The following is a 13,931-nucleotide window of genomic DNA, read 5'->3' on the forward strand; positions in this document are numbered from 1 at the left end:
ATCTTTTTATTCATGTGTGTTGGTACGATTTCCACAAATTGTTCTATTAACTTGAATAGAAATGTACTGCTGTCATCTAGAAATGTAGTAACATCTATATTTTATATAGGGTAAGCAATTTTATAAATACATTTGTGGAGAGAAATGTTTAGAGATAAAACATCTATGTTGGACACATGTATAGGCACAGACCCCCATCCAATTGTAACATGTCTTCTTTTTAAATTCTGGCAGGTGATCTTTAGACAGTGACTGAGTATGGATCATTTGAACGAGGCAACTCAGGGGAAAGAACATTCAGAAATGTCTAACAATGTAAGCGATCCGAAGGGTCCACCAGCCAAGATTGCCCGCCTGGAGCAGAACGGGAGCCCACTAGGAAGAGGAAGGCTTGGGAGTACAGGTGCAAAAATGCAGGGAGTGCCTTTAAAACACTCGGGCCATCTGATGAAAACCAACCTTAGGAAAGGTAAATACTTTGGAGCCAAATCCTGGAAAGCTGCAAGCTCCGGTGTCTACACAAGGTCACTGTGTCGGGGTACTGGTGTATTCTTTTCCTGGATTCTTTCTGATCTGAAATGAGTTACTTTCTGGGTTGTAATGTCAATCATGTGTTGAAAGTGTATGCTCAATTCTTGGGTGGAGCCTCTGACTCTATTGAAGGTTGGAATCATTGGACTTTTTTGGATGATAAGGATTTAAGGAATTAAATATAATAGTCTTAGTTTACACAAGTGTCCATTTATAAGGTGTTCCTGTCATAAAGACTATGTAGGTGGCTGTTGCTTAAACTAACCCTGATGAAGAGTAGGACACTTAGGTTGTTTGAGGACCGCCCTAGCTTTTCATAGGATTAGTAGTTGTAAGGCAATTTCAGAGATCATGGAAATCTTACATAAGATGATATAAAAGTTTGGTGATGTCATTTTTGTGGTTTATTTTCTGAAGAGCAAACTCATTATTTAGCAGTAAAAACCCTGATGATTCTGGTTTTAAAATTTTGGCTATATTTGGGTATTTTGGGTAAAGGAAGGGCAGATTTAGGCAAGTTTATAAAGAGAAGATGTGCAAGCCTGCATGACTCTTTTTCTACCAGTATTAAATTGATGAAGTTTAACAACTTTGTGTTTGACATTGTTGTTCCAGTAAAGCAGTGCCTGTGGAGGTATTATGTATATGCTTCATAAGGGTCTTTATTTGGTCTATGAATAACATGTATAAGAATCAGATTTTCCTTACATCTGCTAAGCAAAGGATAAAAATGCCATCTTTTAGCAACCAGGAATATTAAGTAGATAAAGTTAGAAGGCAGAGGAATTTCATTGTGTTTGATGCATAACATTTATCATACAATCATTTATTTTTTCTTGGTTTGGCGAAAACAAAGAATATATTGATCCTGAAATGAACAGACACAGCAGTCCGTATTGTTAGATCTTTATCTATTAAAAATGGAAAAACAGCACTTCAGCAAATTCTTTGGCCTCTACTCATGATTACCCTATTTATTGATTGTTTGCCAAGAATGTATGCATCTTAAGAAAGCCAGGGTAAGAGCATTAAAAATATAATTTATTACAGCTTTTCAAACAGAGTGCATTAATATTGTACTGTGAAGCACTGGGGCTCTATAAAAAAGACTTTCTGACGCCTGCAAACATATAAGTTCCATAAATTCCTAAATAGGAGATTTCAGCTGTCTCTGGTATTATGTGATATTTGCACAGCAAACTTTAATGCCAGGACAGTTTTAGACAAGGATTCTACAGACTTCACTGCTCCTTATGGCAGACGTGCTGTTTACACAGGCTCATAAACCTTCAGCAAAAGCTTCTAAGACTGCCTTCAGGTTTAAATCATGTGGTATTTTTAGCATTCAGCAGTGACCAGTGCTCTCCCCTTTTAATGCTGGAAGGTTATGAAGTTGCTGTAGTTGGAAGTCTTGCCAAACACTAGCACGAATAATCAGACAGTTCAGAGAAGGCTCCTGTTTAGCATTACTCCCAGTAACAGGAGGGTAACCGTGACAGTTTGCTAGAAGATTTAGCAGCTAGATTTGTAATTAGATGATACTACTGTTGCTTTATCTATAGCCACCTTTATTATCTATAAAGGTGCCTGTGAATGTGATCAGTAAAATACAAAGTATATCCAGTATCTCTTAATAGTTCGAAAAGCCTACAGTTATGTCATGGGTCTGCGGAATTTTTTCATAGGTCTGAGAAGCAGCATGTAGTAGAACACATCTATTTCATGCCATAAGAGGAAAAATCAATGTATATCTTTTTGTCATACTAAACCAACTCTTTGAAGACATCACAGAGGGAGGAGGAACCACAGTATAGTAATTTCACTTCCTACTCAAATGCTTTTTGAAAAATGTATTCAGAATGACTTATTTTAAAATGCATTTTAATTGTAGAAAGGTCTGTGCTAAATCCAAATAACGAAATTACTAAAGCCTTTTGGTGGTTCCCCCCACCCCCCGCACCATCATCTTATTTTTCATGTGCATGGTTTCTGTTTGACAGGTGCTAGATAAAAATTGTGGCTGAGATGAGAAAGCACTACTAGGAAAAAGGGGTTGAATATTTTCATTTGTTTAGGAGATTTTGCCAAAATACCTTCAAGCCAAGGAAGAAATCACCAGTTTGCATATTGCTATTTTTGCTGTGGTCTTCCCAAGCCGTCTTCTGATCCCTGACGAGTTCTCTCTCTGGTATAAAACAGCTGAATGAATGACAAGAATATTGGCAAGCTCTGCGGCTTGTTTTTCATGCCTTGCCTGTTGGTACTTCCGAATGAGTTTGTGAGCTTTTCTAAGTAAACCTAAAGGGGTTTATTTGTCAGGGCTAGAATCTCTTGTGAACAGTTCACTAAAGCTTTGGTGAAGACACACATGTGGAAAAATGTAGCTGTTTTATTGCCGGCTTTTGTTCATCAGAAACAAGCAAATAGAGAATTTGTAAAGGGCCTCTCTGGTGTCAGTAGGAAATCCTGATTTTCAGCGACGGTTGGTATGCACTAGGTATCTTCAGAAGTTGGTAGGATTCTGCAAGTCCAGAGGACAGAGAGCTTATACAGGCATGGATGTTGTAGGACTAATTGGGGATCCTGGGTGCCCTGTTAAAGTAACCCGTGTCATCATTTATGCTAAAGATGATACCCTCCTGGCAGTTTGCCACAGTACAGTTCAGACGCATCTGTTTTTAACCCTTTTCTGTTATCATTGGAGGTCTGATAGTGCACTGCATAAACACCTTGAGAACTACAGCAGTTGATAATTTCAGTTTCTGGAACAAGCCTCTTTTCTAACAGTGGTATGGTCTGTGCTTATTAATCATTTGGCTACTGAGTTATTACACTGGATTAAAGTAAACCAGGAGAGAGCACATCAAATCCATGCAGATTCCTTGATCCTAATATACCCTGATGAGGCCAGTTTCCTTTTCTCTTTCTCATTTTTATCATATCTACTGAGATAGTTAATTTTAAAGACTTAAGGTCAGCATAGTGTCTTTTTAGTCAGGTAGATGAAATGAGTAGTCACAAAAGTAAATGTTATTTATCTACATGGTGCACATATTGAAATTACATGTTAGAAGTATCAGTTTGGTTTTTTGTTTCTTTTATGGAACCAGTGGGAGTAAATATCTCAAAAAGCAAGAAAATGATCATTTTATAGTCAAAGATAATTTGTTTGGACACAAACAGGAAAAGTTTATTATTAACAAAAGCATGTAGGCAGCAAGAAGGTGGGTTCAGACAACTGCAGCGAGTTGTTTGCATACTGTAAACTACTCAGCAAATGAGATAAGACACACTTATTTCTCTCTTGTCAGCATTATTATTTGATCAAAAAGGTAATTCTGCATTCATTGCTTTTGGAAAATGCACTGTTAAAATTAGAGCAGGGACCAAGTTATCTTAGGACCAAGTTCACATTCTATTTGAATATTTCTCCTACAACTTAAAAGATTGTATATATTTATATGTGTGTGTGTGCCTGCATTTTTCTGCCCAGTCTGCCTTGGAAGCACAGACTCTTCTCACTGTTGTGAAGATTTGTTTTCATAGCTTAGGTTTTCCTCCCCCCAGACTGTATTTCTGAAAATTGTTGTTTTCTGTCTCTTTTTCTCTGCCTTTTTGATAGGAACCATGCTACCAGTTTTCTGCGTGGTAGAACATTATGAAAACGCCATTGAATATGATTGCAAGGAGGAGCATGCGGAATTTGTGTTGGTGAGAAAGGATATGCTTTTCAACCAGCTGATAGAAATGGCATTGCTGTCTCTAGGTTATTCACATAGCTCTGCTGCCCAGGCCAAAGGTAAATAATGCATACGTGGGGTTGGAAAAATTGCTTGGCATCCTTTGTTTACCTCGAAGAGAAAGCAGTGAATATTTTTATTCAGATAACTGTAGCCTGTGTTTATTGCTTCCTTATAGACTGTGACTTTAAAAAATTGGCTTAATTCAGTTTGGTTTAGTTAACACACATTTTGCTCATGTGGAATGTCGAGGTAGATTTTTTTTTAAATTACTTCAGCTGAATCATTAGTATGCTTATTGACCTTAATAATCTGCTCCACTGAGGACCCACAAGGAAGTGAGGAGCGTATTTGAGCAGATGGACTGTTGAGAGTCAATTTGCATTTATGACTGAATATCTAGTTCTGTTTCTTTTATTCTGTTTCTGATGGTTTTATGGGCTGTAAAGTATTTTTCAATGCTGATTCCCACTGCAATAGAGAATCTTATCTAAATCGTAAAGCCATTTAGAACTGGTTCGGCTATGTCTTATTAGAACTTTCTTTAAGTTAGGAAAATGTGGCCTTATGCATAGGTTTTATTGATGGGGTTTTATTTCCAAAATAATAAACAACCCTATAGTCATTTACATAATTTCACGATTTGGAAAGCTAAGCTGTGAATATTTTCATTGACCTGCCTTTTAGAGGGAAGGGAATCATTCAAACAGAAATAACAATATTGCTTGTGGTGGGGGCAATGGAGAAAAAAAAAAAACTTCAACTAGATATATTATCTGAGAGTAAAATATTCAGTGACATATTCTCTTTATCTGGAATAGGGCTAATCCAGGTTGGAAAGTGGAATCCAGTTCCACTGTCTTATGTGACAGATGCCCCTGATGCTACGGTAGCAGATATGCTTCAAGATGTGTATCATGTGGTCACATTGAAAATTCAGTTACACAGGTGAGTCAAGGCAGCGATTCTAGGGCAAAATATTCTCTTTACCTGGTCTTTTGAAATAAAGCATCTCTGGGCAGTCTTCTGTTTTTATTTAACCTGAATTTCAGAAACATTAATCCAGATTGATTTTTTTTTTACCTTAACTCCTTCTGCTTTTTTCCTTAACTTCAGTGTATAAAGACACCTCTCCCCAAATTTGTAGGTTTTTGCAGGTTATCAAAAGGCAGGACTTTTTTTTTTTTTTTTTTTAACATTTAGTCAATTAAATGATGCATTACAAGAAGGCATTTTACATAAAGTTTACTTAAGAAAAAAATATTTTTGCATATCATGAGCAGTGCCATCTGTGTACATTTTGTGAAAGAATGCCTTATTCACTATTGCTGCGATCTTATTTATTTATATATTTTTTTCCATTTTAGTTCGTATGAACAGAGTAATGAAAGGAAATCAGTTAATACGTTAATGCTTTTCACGGTGGCTCGTGAGAAAGCAGTACACCTTAAATTGTCTTCCCAAGCGCATCAGAGCAGGAAGGTAGAAGTAACATGAAAAAATAGCCACCACAGGCAGCTGATGTATAATTCATGCATCGATACAGCAGATGTGTTGTATAAAGTAATTAACTAATCGGAACAATCAGGAGACCGAGAGCAATCTCCAGATGCATCTGTTTGATGCGCAAAATGAAATCTGTCTGTCTTAAAGGAATGTTCTGCAGCGGGATGCAATCTTGTAATAATCCCTTTTCTAATCTATGTCTCAAATAGTTGCCCCAAACTAGAAGACTTGCCTCCCGAACAATGGTCGCACACCACAGTAAGGAATGCTCTGAAGGACTTACTGAAAGATATGAATCAGAGTTCGTTGGCCAAGGAGTGCCCCCTTTCACAGGTACTTAGCATAGCATGTGATGAATAATAAGGCGTCTTGGGCAGCCTCGACTGGAGGTGTGCTGGGGTTCCACAGTTTAAAGCAACTGGTACCTGAAGCAGGAATGTGCCAAAAAATGCCAAGTGACTTGACCATGGGTGACCTTTTAAAATATTCCTGATTCATTCTGATCACAGAGCCTTTATAGGAAAAACATTTGAGTCCAATACTCTGCTAGCTAGTTTTTAAATTCATCTCCTGAGTGCTCTGAGCATGGTAGCTATATATTCTCTGGAGTGCCCTTTTTAAGGAAGAGTCAAGGTGGTAAGATTTCCTCAGAGCTGCATGGGAATGACTGTCATTGTTAACATGCAGAACTTCACCATACTCTCTGAGTAAAGAGTACAGTTATTGGCACCTTAGTTCATTGCACAGAAATGGAAAAGGAAGTATTTAGTAAAAATAATTATAAAAATAAGAACAGAAATCTCTTTCCTGGATCAAAAGGTCAAATTAGTTATTGCTCATTGGGATTTTATAGCCAGTTTTGTATCTTTTTTGGGGGGTTGCGGGGTAAAACAGGATCTCCCCCCACCCCTTCAGAGATGCCTATTATACCATTAGTGATTTTTGAAATGAGACTGATATTATTATTATTATTATTATTATTATTATTATTATTATACTATTCATTTTGGAATGAATGTTTGTGGAGGGTAACTAAAACTCTAGGTAGGGACTACCCTTGCTTCCAGATTTAAAACCAAACATAATTTTTATAATTCTCTGATGATTTCAGATAAGAAGAAAAGAAAAAGAATGCTGTGGGCCTGTTCTTTATAGTCTGCTTACACGGTCACTATTAATGTGTTATAATTCTGTCCCTCAGTGCCCAAACCCATTTTAAGGTCATTTCATGATATATGGTATAATAGTGCTGGTCTAACTAGATTTTTAAGTTTTATTTTAATTCAAGTTTAAAATGGAATTCTGAATATTAGTCTGTTAGTCATTTGACTTGAATTGTATGACTCTGCTGTCAACATTTCTGCAGTTGAAAGAAACTCAAAGTATATTTCTACTATAACCTGAGTAGCAGATGTATATTTAACGTAAAGCTCATGAAGATTACTGAGTACCTTTGGAAGGAAGCTTGTGGGCTTTTGTGCTGCTGTTTCATGGAGACTCCATGCATTTCAGGTGTGCAACATGAGTCCTACAACATTGTTTTGATGTTCATTAGCAATTTTAGGATGTGGCAAATTCTAAATTAAGCTGTAGCCACAGATTAAATATTTTCTGTGTATGTTAAATATCCCTTTCTTACAATTTAGAGCAAACAATTTTTTGTCTATTAATTCAGTTACACCTTCAACTAATCTGTTTTTATCTTGCCTCTCTGACCCTTGTAATAGATAGCACATGAATCTATAACCATCAAATAAGAGTAATTTAAATTAATTAATTGGACTTAACCAAAAGGATGACATAATGAAACAGGGTGACTCTTCTGGAGTATTTTACAGACAACTCCAGATAACAAGTCACTTGATTATTAGCATATGGACATTTGAAATGACCTAGGACTAAACTTTGTTGTTGTTGTTATTTTAACTCAGAGTTCAAATATAATGTAGGCATCCAGTATAGGAATCTCATGTGTCTTCATGTTACTAAATATCCCATTGATCTTAGAAGTAAATTTATAGACTTAAGGCATCTACTATGAGCTGGAGAAGAGGATGCTAATACTAATATTTATTGATAGTATAAGGGAGAATTACTTGTTAAATGGCACCAACATTCAGCCAGTAAATTCTGCCTTACTGTTGCTTATGAATATAATTGTGAATTTACTTGATGTGATCATGGAAAATGAATTGAATGCAGACAATTTTAAACAGAATGACAAAATGAAATTTAGGACTTGGTTTTGAAGTCATATGTTGGTGAATTTCTTTCAAGAGGCATTGGGAAGAACACATAACCTTGTGTAGCTGAAGACCCCACCCTAATAATTCAGTGATGGAACTAGGCTGAAATTTCAATGTGAGTTATTATTACAGTCTTCCTTTCTTAAAAAAAAAAAAAGAAAGAAAGAAAAGAAAAAACGGGAAAAAGAAATCAAATTTTAGCAATGGCTAAATTTTGAAAATTTTTTAGCATTTAATTATTTTAGCATTTAATATTTTGAAAAAAAAGCAGCTTTTCTAAATGAGGGGACATTTTTTTGTATTTTAAATTTATATTTTGCTGCATCATCTTCTGTTTATTTTTTAGAATGAATTCATGAATCTAATACTTGGAGTATTTCCACTACAAATTATTTTCCATTTACTTCTCCATTATATTTTTTAAAACGAGAGATGATTATTAACATGAGAGATACAGGCTTTCTAAGGCCTAAACCCAAAATATATAGTGACTTTGATGAAATCACTGTTTCTCCTGTTTGAGATTTGATGATGTAGATATAATGGTGAAAAATAAATATTGCCTTACTCTTGTGCAGAATGGAACTCAATACCAAGAAATGCTATGAGATGGCTTTACTTCTCCCACAGAGTTTTGTTATTCACTCATGTGAGAAATTTCAGCATAAAATTCAGTATTCACATTTTACTGTATGTTAAAGGTTTGGTTTTGTTTAATGTAATAAAATACTTTAGGAGCAAGAATGGCTACAGGCTCCCTGAATGTTACATTCAGCAGAAAGTCAACTTTGTGGGCAGGTAGAGTCCCTCCAGAGACCAGAGGATGAGATGGAGGGAATGGAATGGGAAATCACAAGGAATTTGTCTGGGTGTTCAACACCCCCTGCCTCCAACACTCTTAGGAGGATTGTCTGACACTTGCTAAGCAAGTGTCCAGTTGGACTTGGAGTCTTAGAATTAGAAGGGATTATCCTTCCTAGGCTCCTCCTTTGACAATCAAAGGAGCTAGTGTCCCTAGAGATTAAAGTGAAGGTGCTGGTTAATGACTGACCCCAAAGTCCTAATTTGCCAAGTCTGTGTCCTTGCCCCATGGTAAATCTTGAAGTGTTGATTTTATAATGGATACTTATGTTTTGGTGCAATACTTATGTTTTCTTTGCTAATATTTGCAAGGTTTTCTGCAGCAGAAATTCCATAAGTGGGTATGTAGTTTGATTTAAAACCCATACCTTTATTTCTGCTATTACTTTCCTATCATAAATCTGCCCAAATAGATTGACGTGTGTTTAAGTTCTGTGTATCATGCGTTTGTTTATTTTTATGAAATGTTCTAAGACATAAAAAAAAAAAAACTGCTTAGTTCATTATAGATCTGAGGTTGGGTGTTTTGTTGTTGCTTTAGCTTTTTTCAGTGGATGTGGTTAGATAAGTTGGATGTCGTATTCTAAACTGCAACCGAGTAGGAGAAAACAAAGTCTGATTTGGGGACAAGAAAGCCTGTAGTTGGAAACTTTCAGAGTTCTGGATTTGGGAGGTAAATTAGGAGGTAAAAAGGACAACATTTTAATTTATAGTGAAACATTTATATTTTGATGTTAATTTTCCCTGGAGTTTTAGACATTGAATTTAAACTTTGGCTAAAGATATACATTCTGATACAGGGATAGATCATTTTGTTGCAAGTAAAAGGTCAGCTATTATTTCTACAGCCTAATGTTTTCTTTCTAAAAAATATTCAAGTCCAATATTTCTGAGAGATTTTAATCTGCAGTATCCTTCTTTCCTCCTCGTCTTTAACACACACACACACACACACACACACACACACACGACTTTCACTTTTTTTAAGGCATTGGATCATTTTCTATTTCATTTCTCACTTGGTGAAGAGAGATTTCCAAGCCAAGTCCTTAAGTGAGTGAGACTTCTCAATTTTATTTTCAATTAGTAAAATATATGTAAAATAACCTTAAATCCAAACATTTCTTTTAGAAGTAATATTAAGAAAGGTGATTTTTCAATTTTCCTTTCTCTGACAGCTTCTGAGAATCTAATGTAGGTTTGATTTTTTTTATTAGTACTAGCAAAACGGATAATAAAGGAAACTGCCTGCCCTCCTGAAGCTTAGCATGAGGTTGATTTTCTGAAACTTGACAGTCATTTCTATATGCATATAATAAACTAAATGTTCAGTTGACTTTTCAGTATTATAAATAATACTGGTGCAACAATTTATTGTTATGGAAGTGTTTTTCTTAAAAACAAAATGGACTGTTGTTTCAGTCCCAAAATTATGAAGAAATGTTTCTTTAAGTTTTAAAAAAATATTAAAAATCACATTCTTTCAAGAGAATATCCAGCATCATTATGAATATTATTGTATTTCATATGCGTGACTAACCTTTGAAATTTATTCACATATTCATACATTTATTCACTCAAAAATATGTATTGAAAAAGTAATCTCAAAGAGTATTGACAGTCTGCTATGCCAGGCATCTAATTTCCTATGTCATAATGAGGATAACACATCTTAATAGTTGGATAATAATACATGATTAACTTTCATTTAGTGCTTTTGATGTATATAGTGCTTGTATCACTCTAAGTTGTAAGTAGATAGTTTTGTTCAAAGGAGGACGCTGAGGCCCAGGATGCTGAAGTGAAGGCAGTGGCTCTGTTGGTGGTAAAGGACAAGGGCAAGATGTCATGGGCAGAGCCTGGGAGCTTAACCAAGTGTCCTGGGTCACCAAGGAAATTTAAAAATAAAAGGAAGGGGCCTTTTCAGATTAATTTGCCATGTTTCATAATGCACTTTGATTTCTCTAGAGTATTGATAACTGCTGGTTAGTTTTCCAATTGTATTTATCTGAACATGGAAGATTTTCTTTGACATATGTGCCTTACATTTTGTGTCTTTGGTTTTCTTGTTTATATATTGACTTGCACCATTATATTTCAAACCCCTAATTTAGGGCCTGAGGAAGTGATTTAGACCATGGGGAGCCACTGCTGGATAATCCAGCATCAGGGAGGGGCCAGAAGGTTTGAATGTGTATAACTTGTGCTGTCACTTCTCTCCACGATCCTCTCAGTCCTCAAGATAAGGAGGTACAACAGAATTAATAGTCCTTTTTTTCTTCTTCTTTTTTGATCTGAGGTAATGTTAAGCATTTTTATTGGAAGCAGTAGGTAGTCAGATTTCTCAGGTCTGTTTGAAAGTGCAGACCTTTGTCATCAGAGTGGCTTGATGTGATGGACAAAGGATATAACTGGCAGTTCCATTTAAAATTAAAAAGTTTTCTGTTTGAGATGTGCTTGGAAGATCTTGTACTTACCCCTTCCCAACATAAAATTATAACTCGTGTTGTTAAGCATCATGTATCTTGAGGAAAAACTTGATAGACAATCTTCTTGCCTTTTTAGAATGGCAGGATTTTTTTTCCTCGAACCTTAACCTACTGACCATGTGAATCTGAGATTTTGAATATTTGTTTTGTCAGAATAATCAAATAAGTTAAGAATAATCAAAACAGACAGATACACACACCCAATTTTTCCCTCTTTCATTGGAAACTGCTTGATTACAACACGCAAAGGCACTGAAGTACTTTATAACAAATAAGATATTATTACCACTTTCAGCAGTTGTATTAGTGGAGAGATAAATACAGTAAATGGTAAGCCAGTTTTACGTGAATAGTTGTGTGAATTGAAAAGTTTATTCATTCCAGATAATTTTTTCTCTCTTTCTTTCTTTTTGACAGTCATGATATCATTCTAGATGTCTGTTCTGGGTTGATGTTATGATAGATCTAATCTACAAAAAAAAAAAAAAAAAAAGTCCTCCAAATCGCAGGTTTTCCATTTTGATTCTGTCTCAGGCTCCTTTTAGCTGAGTGAGACACATAAGGATTCCACAGTAGCTTGATGTCAGCTCTCCTGTCACCTTTCACATGTATTAATCAAAAAAGCCAAACTTAATAAAGCCTCTAACTTAAAAGAGATTGATCTAAAATATTTTATAGCCGCTATCTTTTCACAATAGTGAAACATAAAAGAGTTTAAGCCATGCCAATTTAGAGAGTGCTTCACAGTGTGGAAGTACTTCATTTTCACTTAATAGATTTTTGCCTATGCCTTGTTTTAGATCTGAACATGTTTCCTCTGACCTCAGAATCACTAACGCAGAGAAAATTACCATATCATGAGAGCATTGCCCCTCTTTTTTTCCCTGATGCATAGAATAATAAATATTCCCGAGGCTTAGGAGTAGACATGATCTGAGAGCCTATTAAATGCTATTTTCTAATTTATTAAAAAAAAAAAAAACTTAACCAAATCATGCTCAAACTAATTTTCTTGTTAAATGGAACTAGTTTTCAAGGTTTTTTTTTGAGCATTTTTTCCCCCCTCAATTATGACTGAAATTTCAAGCTGGATTCTATCTGGATTTCCTTTTGAAAATCTGCTTTATTTCATGTCAGATGTGGGCCCCAAACAAACTCATAAACAGACAAAAAAAAAAAAAAAAACCACAACACCCTAAGTTAAGAATAATCAAAACAAACAGATATACACACCCAATTTTTCCCTCTTTCATTGGGAACTGCTTGATTACAACATGCTCTGAGGATAAAAAACATAAGAGAGCCTTTAACGTAACGGGAGAGAGCCACAGCCCTGGTTCTGCAGCTCGTTGCCAATTGAAGCAAGGAACGCTCTGGCTGTTGGGACTTTTAAATCTAGACTTAAAAGTTATTTGTTCTGTTTAGCATTTTTAAAATGATTCTATTAGGAATTGTATGTGCTTCAGTTTTAATTTTAACTCATAATGATTGTAAAGCACCCTGGGATGCTTGCATGAAGGGCGCTACAGAAATATAAGATTGTATTGTGTGCTAATATGCTCTATTATTATGGGGTGCTGGAGTTTCATCGTGGACAATTCATAAGGTTGCAGAATTCCTCATTGTAGAAAGGTGGCTGACTTCCATTAAAAGTTTTTTTTTTAAATTTATTTCTCTTATTCGTATTCTTAAAACTTTGTTCTCCTTAATCATTTTCTTTAGAAAATATCAGTTATTTTGTATTGCACTATTTTCCCAAAGAAATGCTAATCTAATTTACTTTACTCAGAGGGTTAAAGATGCAAACCAGATGATACCTTGGCAGTTGGAAGTTAAGAAAAGATTAAAACTTTAATTGTGATTACTCTTTGAGATTGCTTTCTTATGTAGATAACAAGACAGAGACCTTCATTATTGAGTACCACTGACTGTCAGAGGCATACACTATTTTACTATCAATCCAGTGTTTTTCCAGGGTCATCAAAAAGTGTATAGCTAAACTGAACCAAGTATTAACTTTGTGAAATGTCACAGTGGACATTTCCCTTGTATTGAAACTCCTGGGTTATGTTAACATATGAGAACTTGATTTCATTTTCTTTTTACTTTTTAATGGGGCTATTTCTTAGAGTAATGCATTTCTTTAACGACTTCATTCTGTCATCTTTTTTTTTAATGTGTGTCTTTTGGTATCATTGCTCTTTACCATCTCTGTTACTGAGCTCCTAACATCATAGCAGTCAGGAATGTGAGCTCTGCCATGACCAGCTATATGAGGTTGCGTAAACTGAGTCTCCATGCCTCAGTTTCCTCATCTATAAAAGGAGGAAGAGAATAGTACCAATTTCTTAGTATTGCTATGAGAATTACATAAATTAATACTTGTAAAACATTTAGGATAGTTTCAGTTCTAAAGTGTATATCAACTTCGGTTGTTTTTGTAAAATGTGAGCTTGGAGAGTTTGAAATAACACTTGTTTGGCTCACATGGTTTAAGAAACTTTGTTGCTACATGGATTTTGATGCAAGTTTTTTTTTTTTTTTTTTTTTTTTTTTTT

At 35.3% G+C, this 13,931-nt stretch overlaps 1 protein-coding gene across 8 annotated transcripts in view; it reads left to right on the forward strand.

Moving 5' to 3' along the window:
- Satb1 (SATB homeobox 1) overlaps nucleotides 1–13,931 on the forward strand; it is a 96,114-nt gene that overhangs the window by 22,593 nt on the left and 59,590 nt on the right. For all 8 annotated transcript variants that reach the window (XM_048801026.1, XM_048801029.1, XM_048801028.1 and 5 more), the window contains exons 2-5: nucleotides 235–469; nucleotides 4,154–4,330; nucleotides 5,093–5,219; nucleotides 5,987–6,110. In XM_048801026.1, the coding sequence (XP_048656983.1) occupies nucleotides 259–469; nucleotides 4,154–4,330; nucleotides 5,093–5,219; nucleotides 5,987–6,110 (639 nt within the window). In that variant the 5' untranslated portion in view covers nucleotides 235–258. The remainder of the gene's footprint in view (nucleotides 1–234; nucleotides 470–4,153; nucleotides 4,331–5,092; nucleotides 5,220–5,986; nucleotides 6,111–13,931) is intronic.

The sequence above is a fragment of the Marmota marmota genome, unplaced genomic scaffold (genome assembly GCF_001458135.2).
Source record: "Marmota marmota marmota unplaced genomic scaffold, marMar, whole genome shotgun sequence".
NCBI classification, from domain to species: Eukaryota; Metazoa; Chordata; class Mammalia; order Rodentia; family Sciuridae; genus Marmota; species Marmota marmota.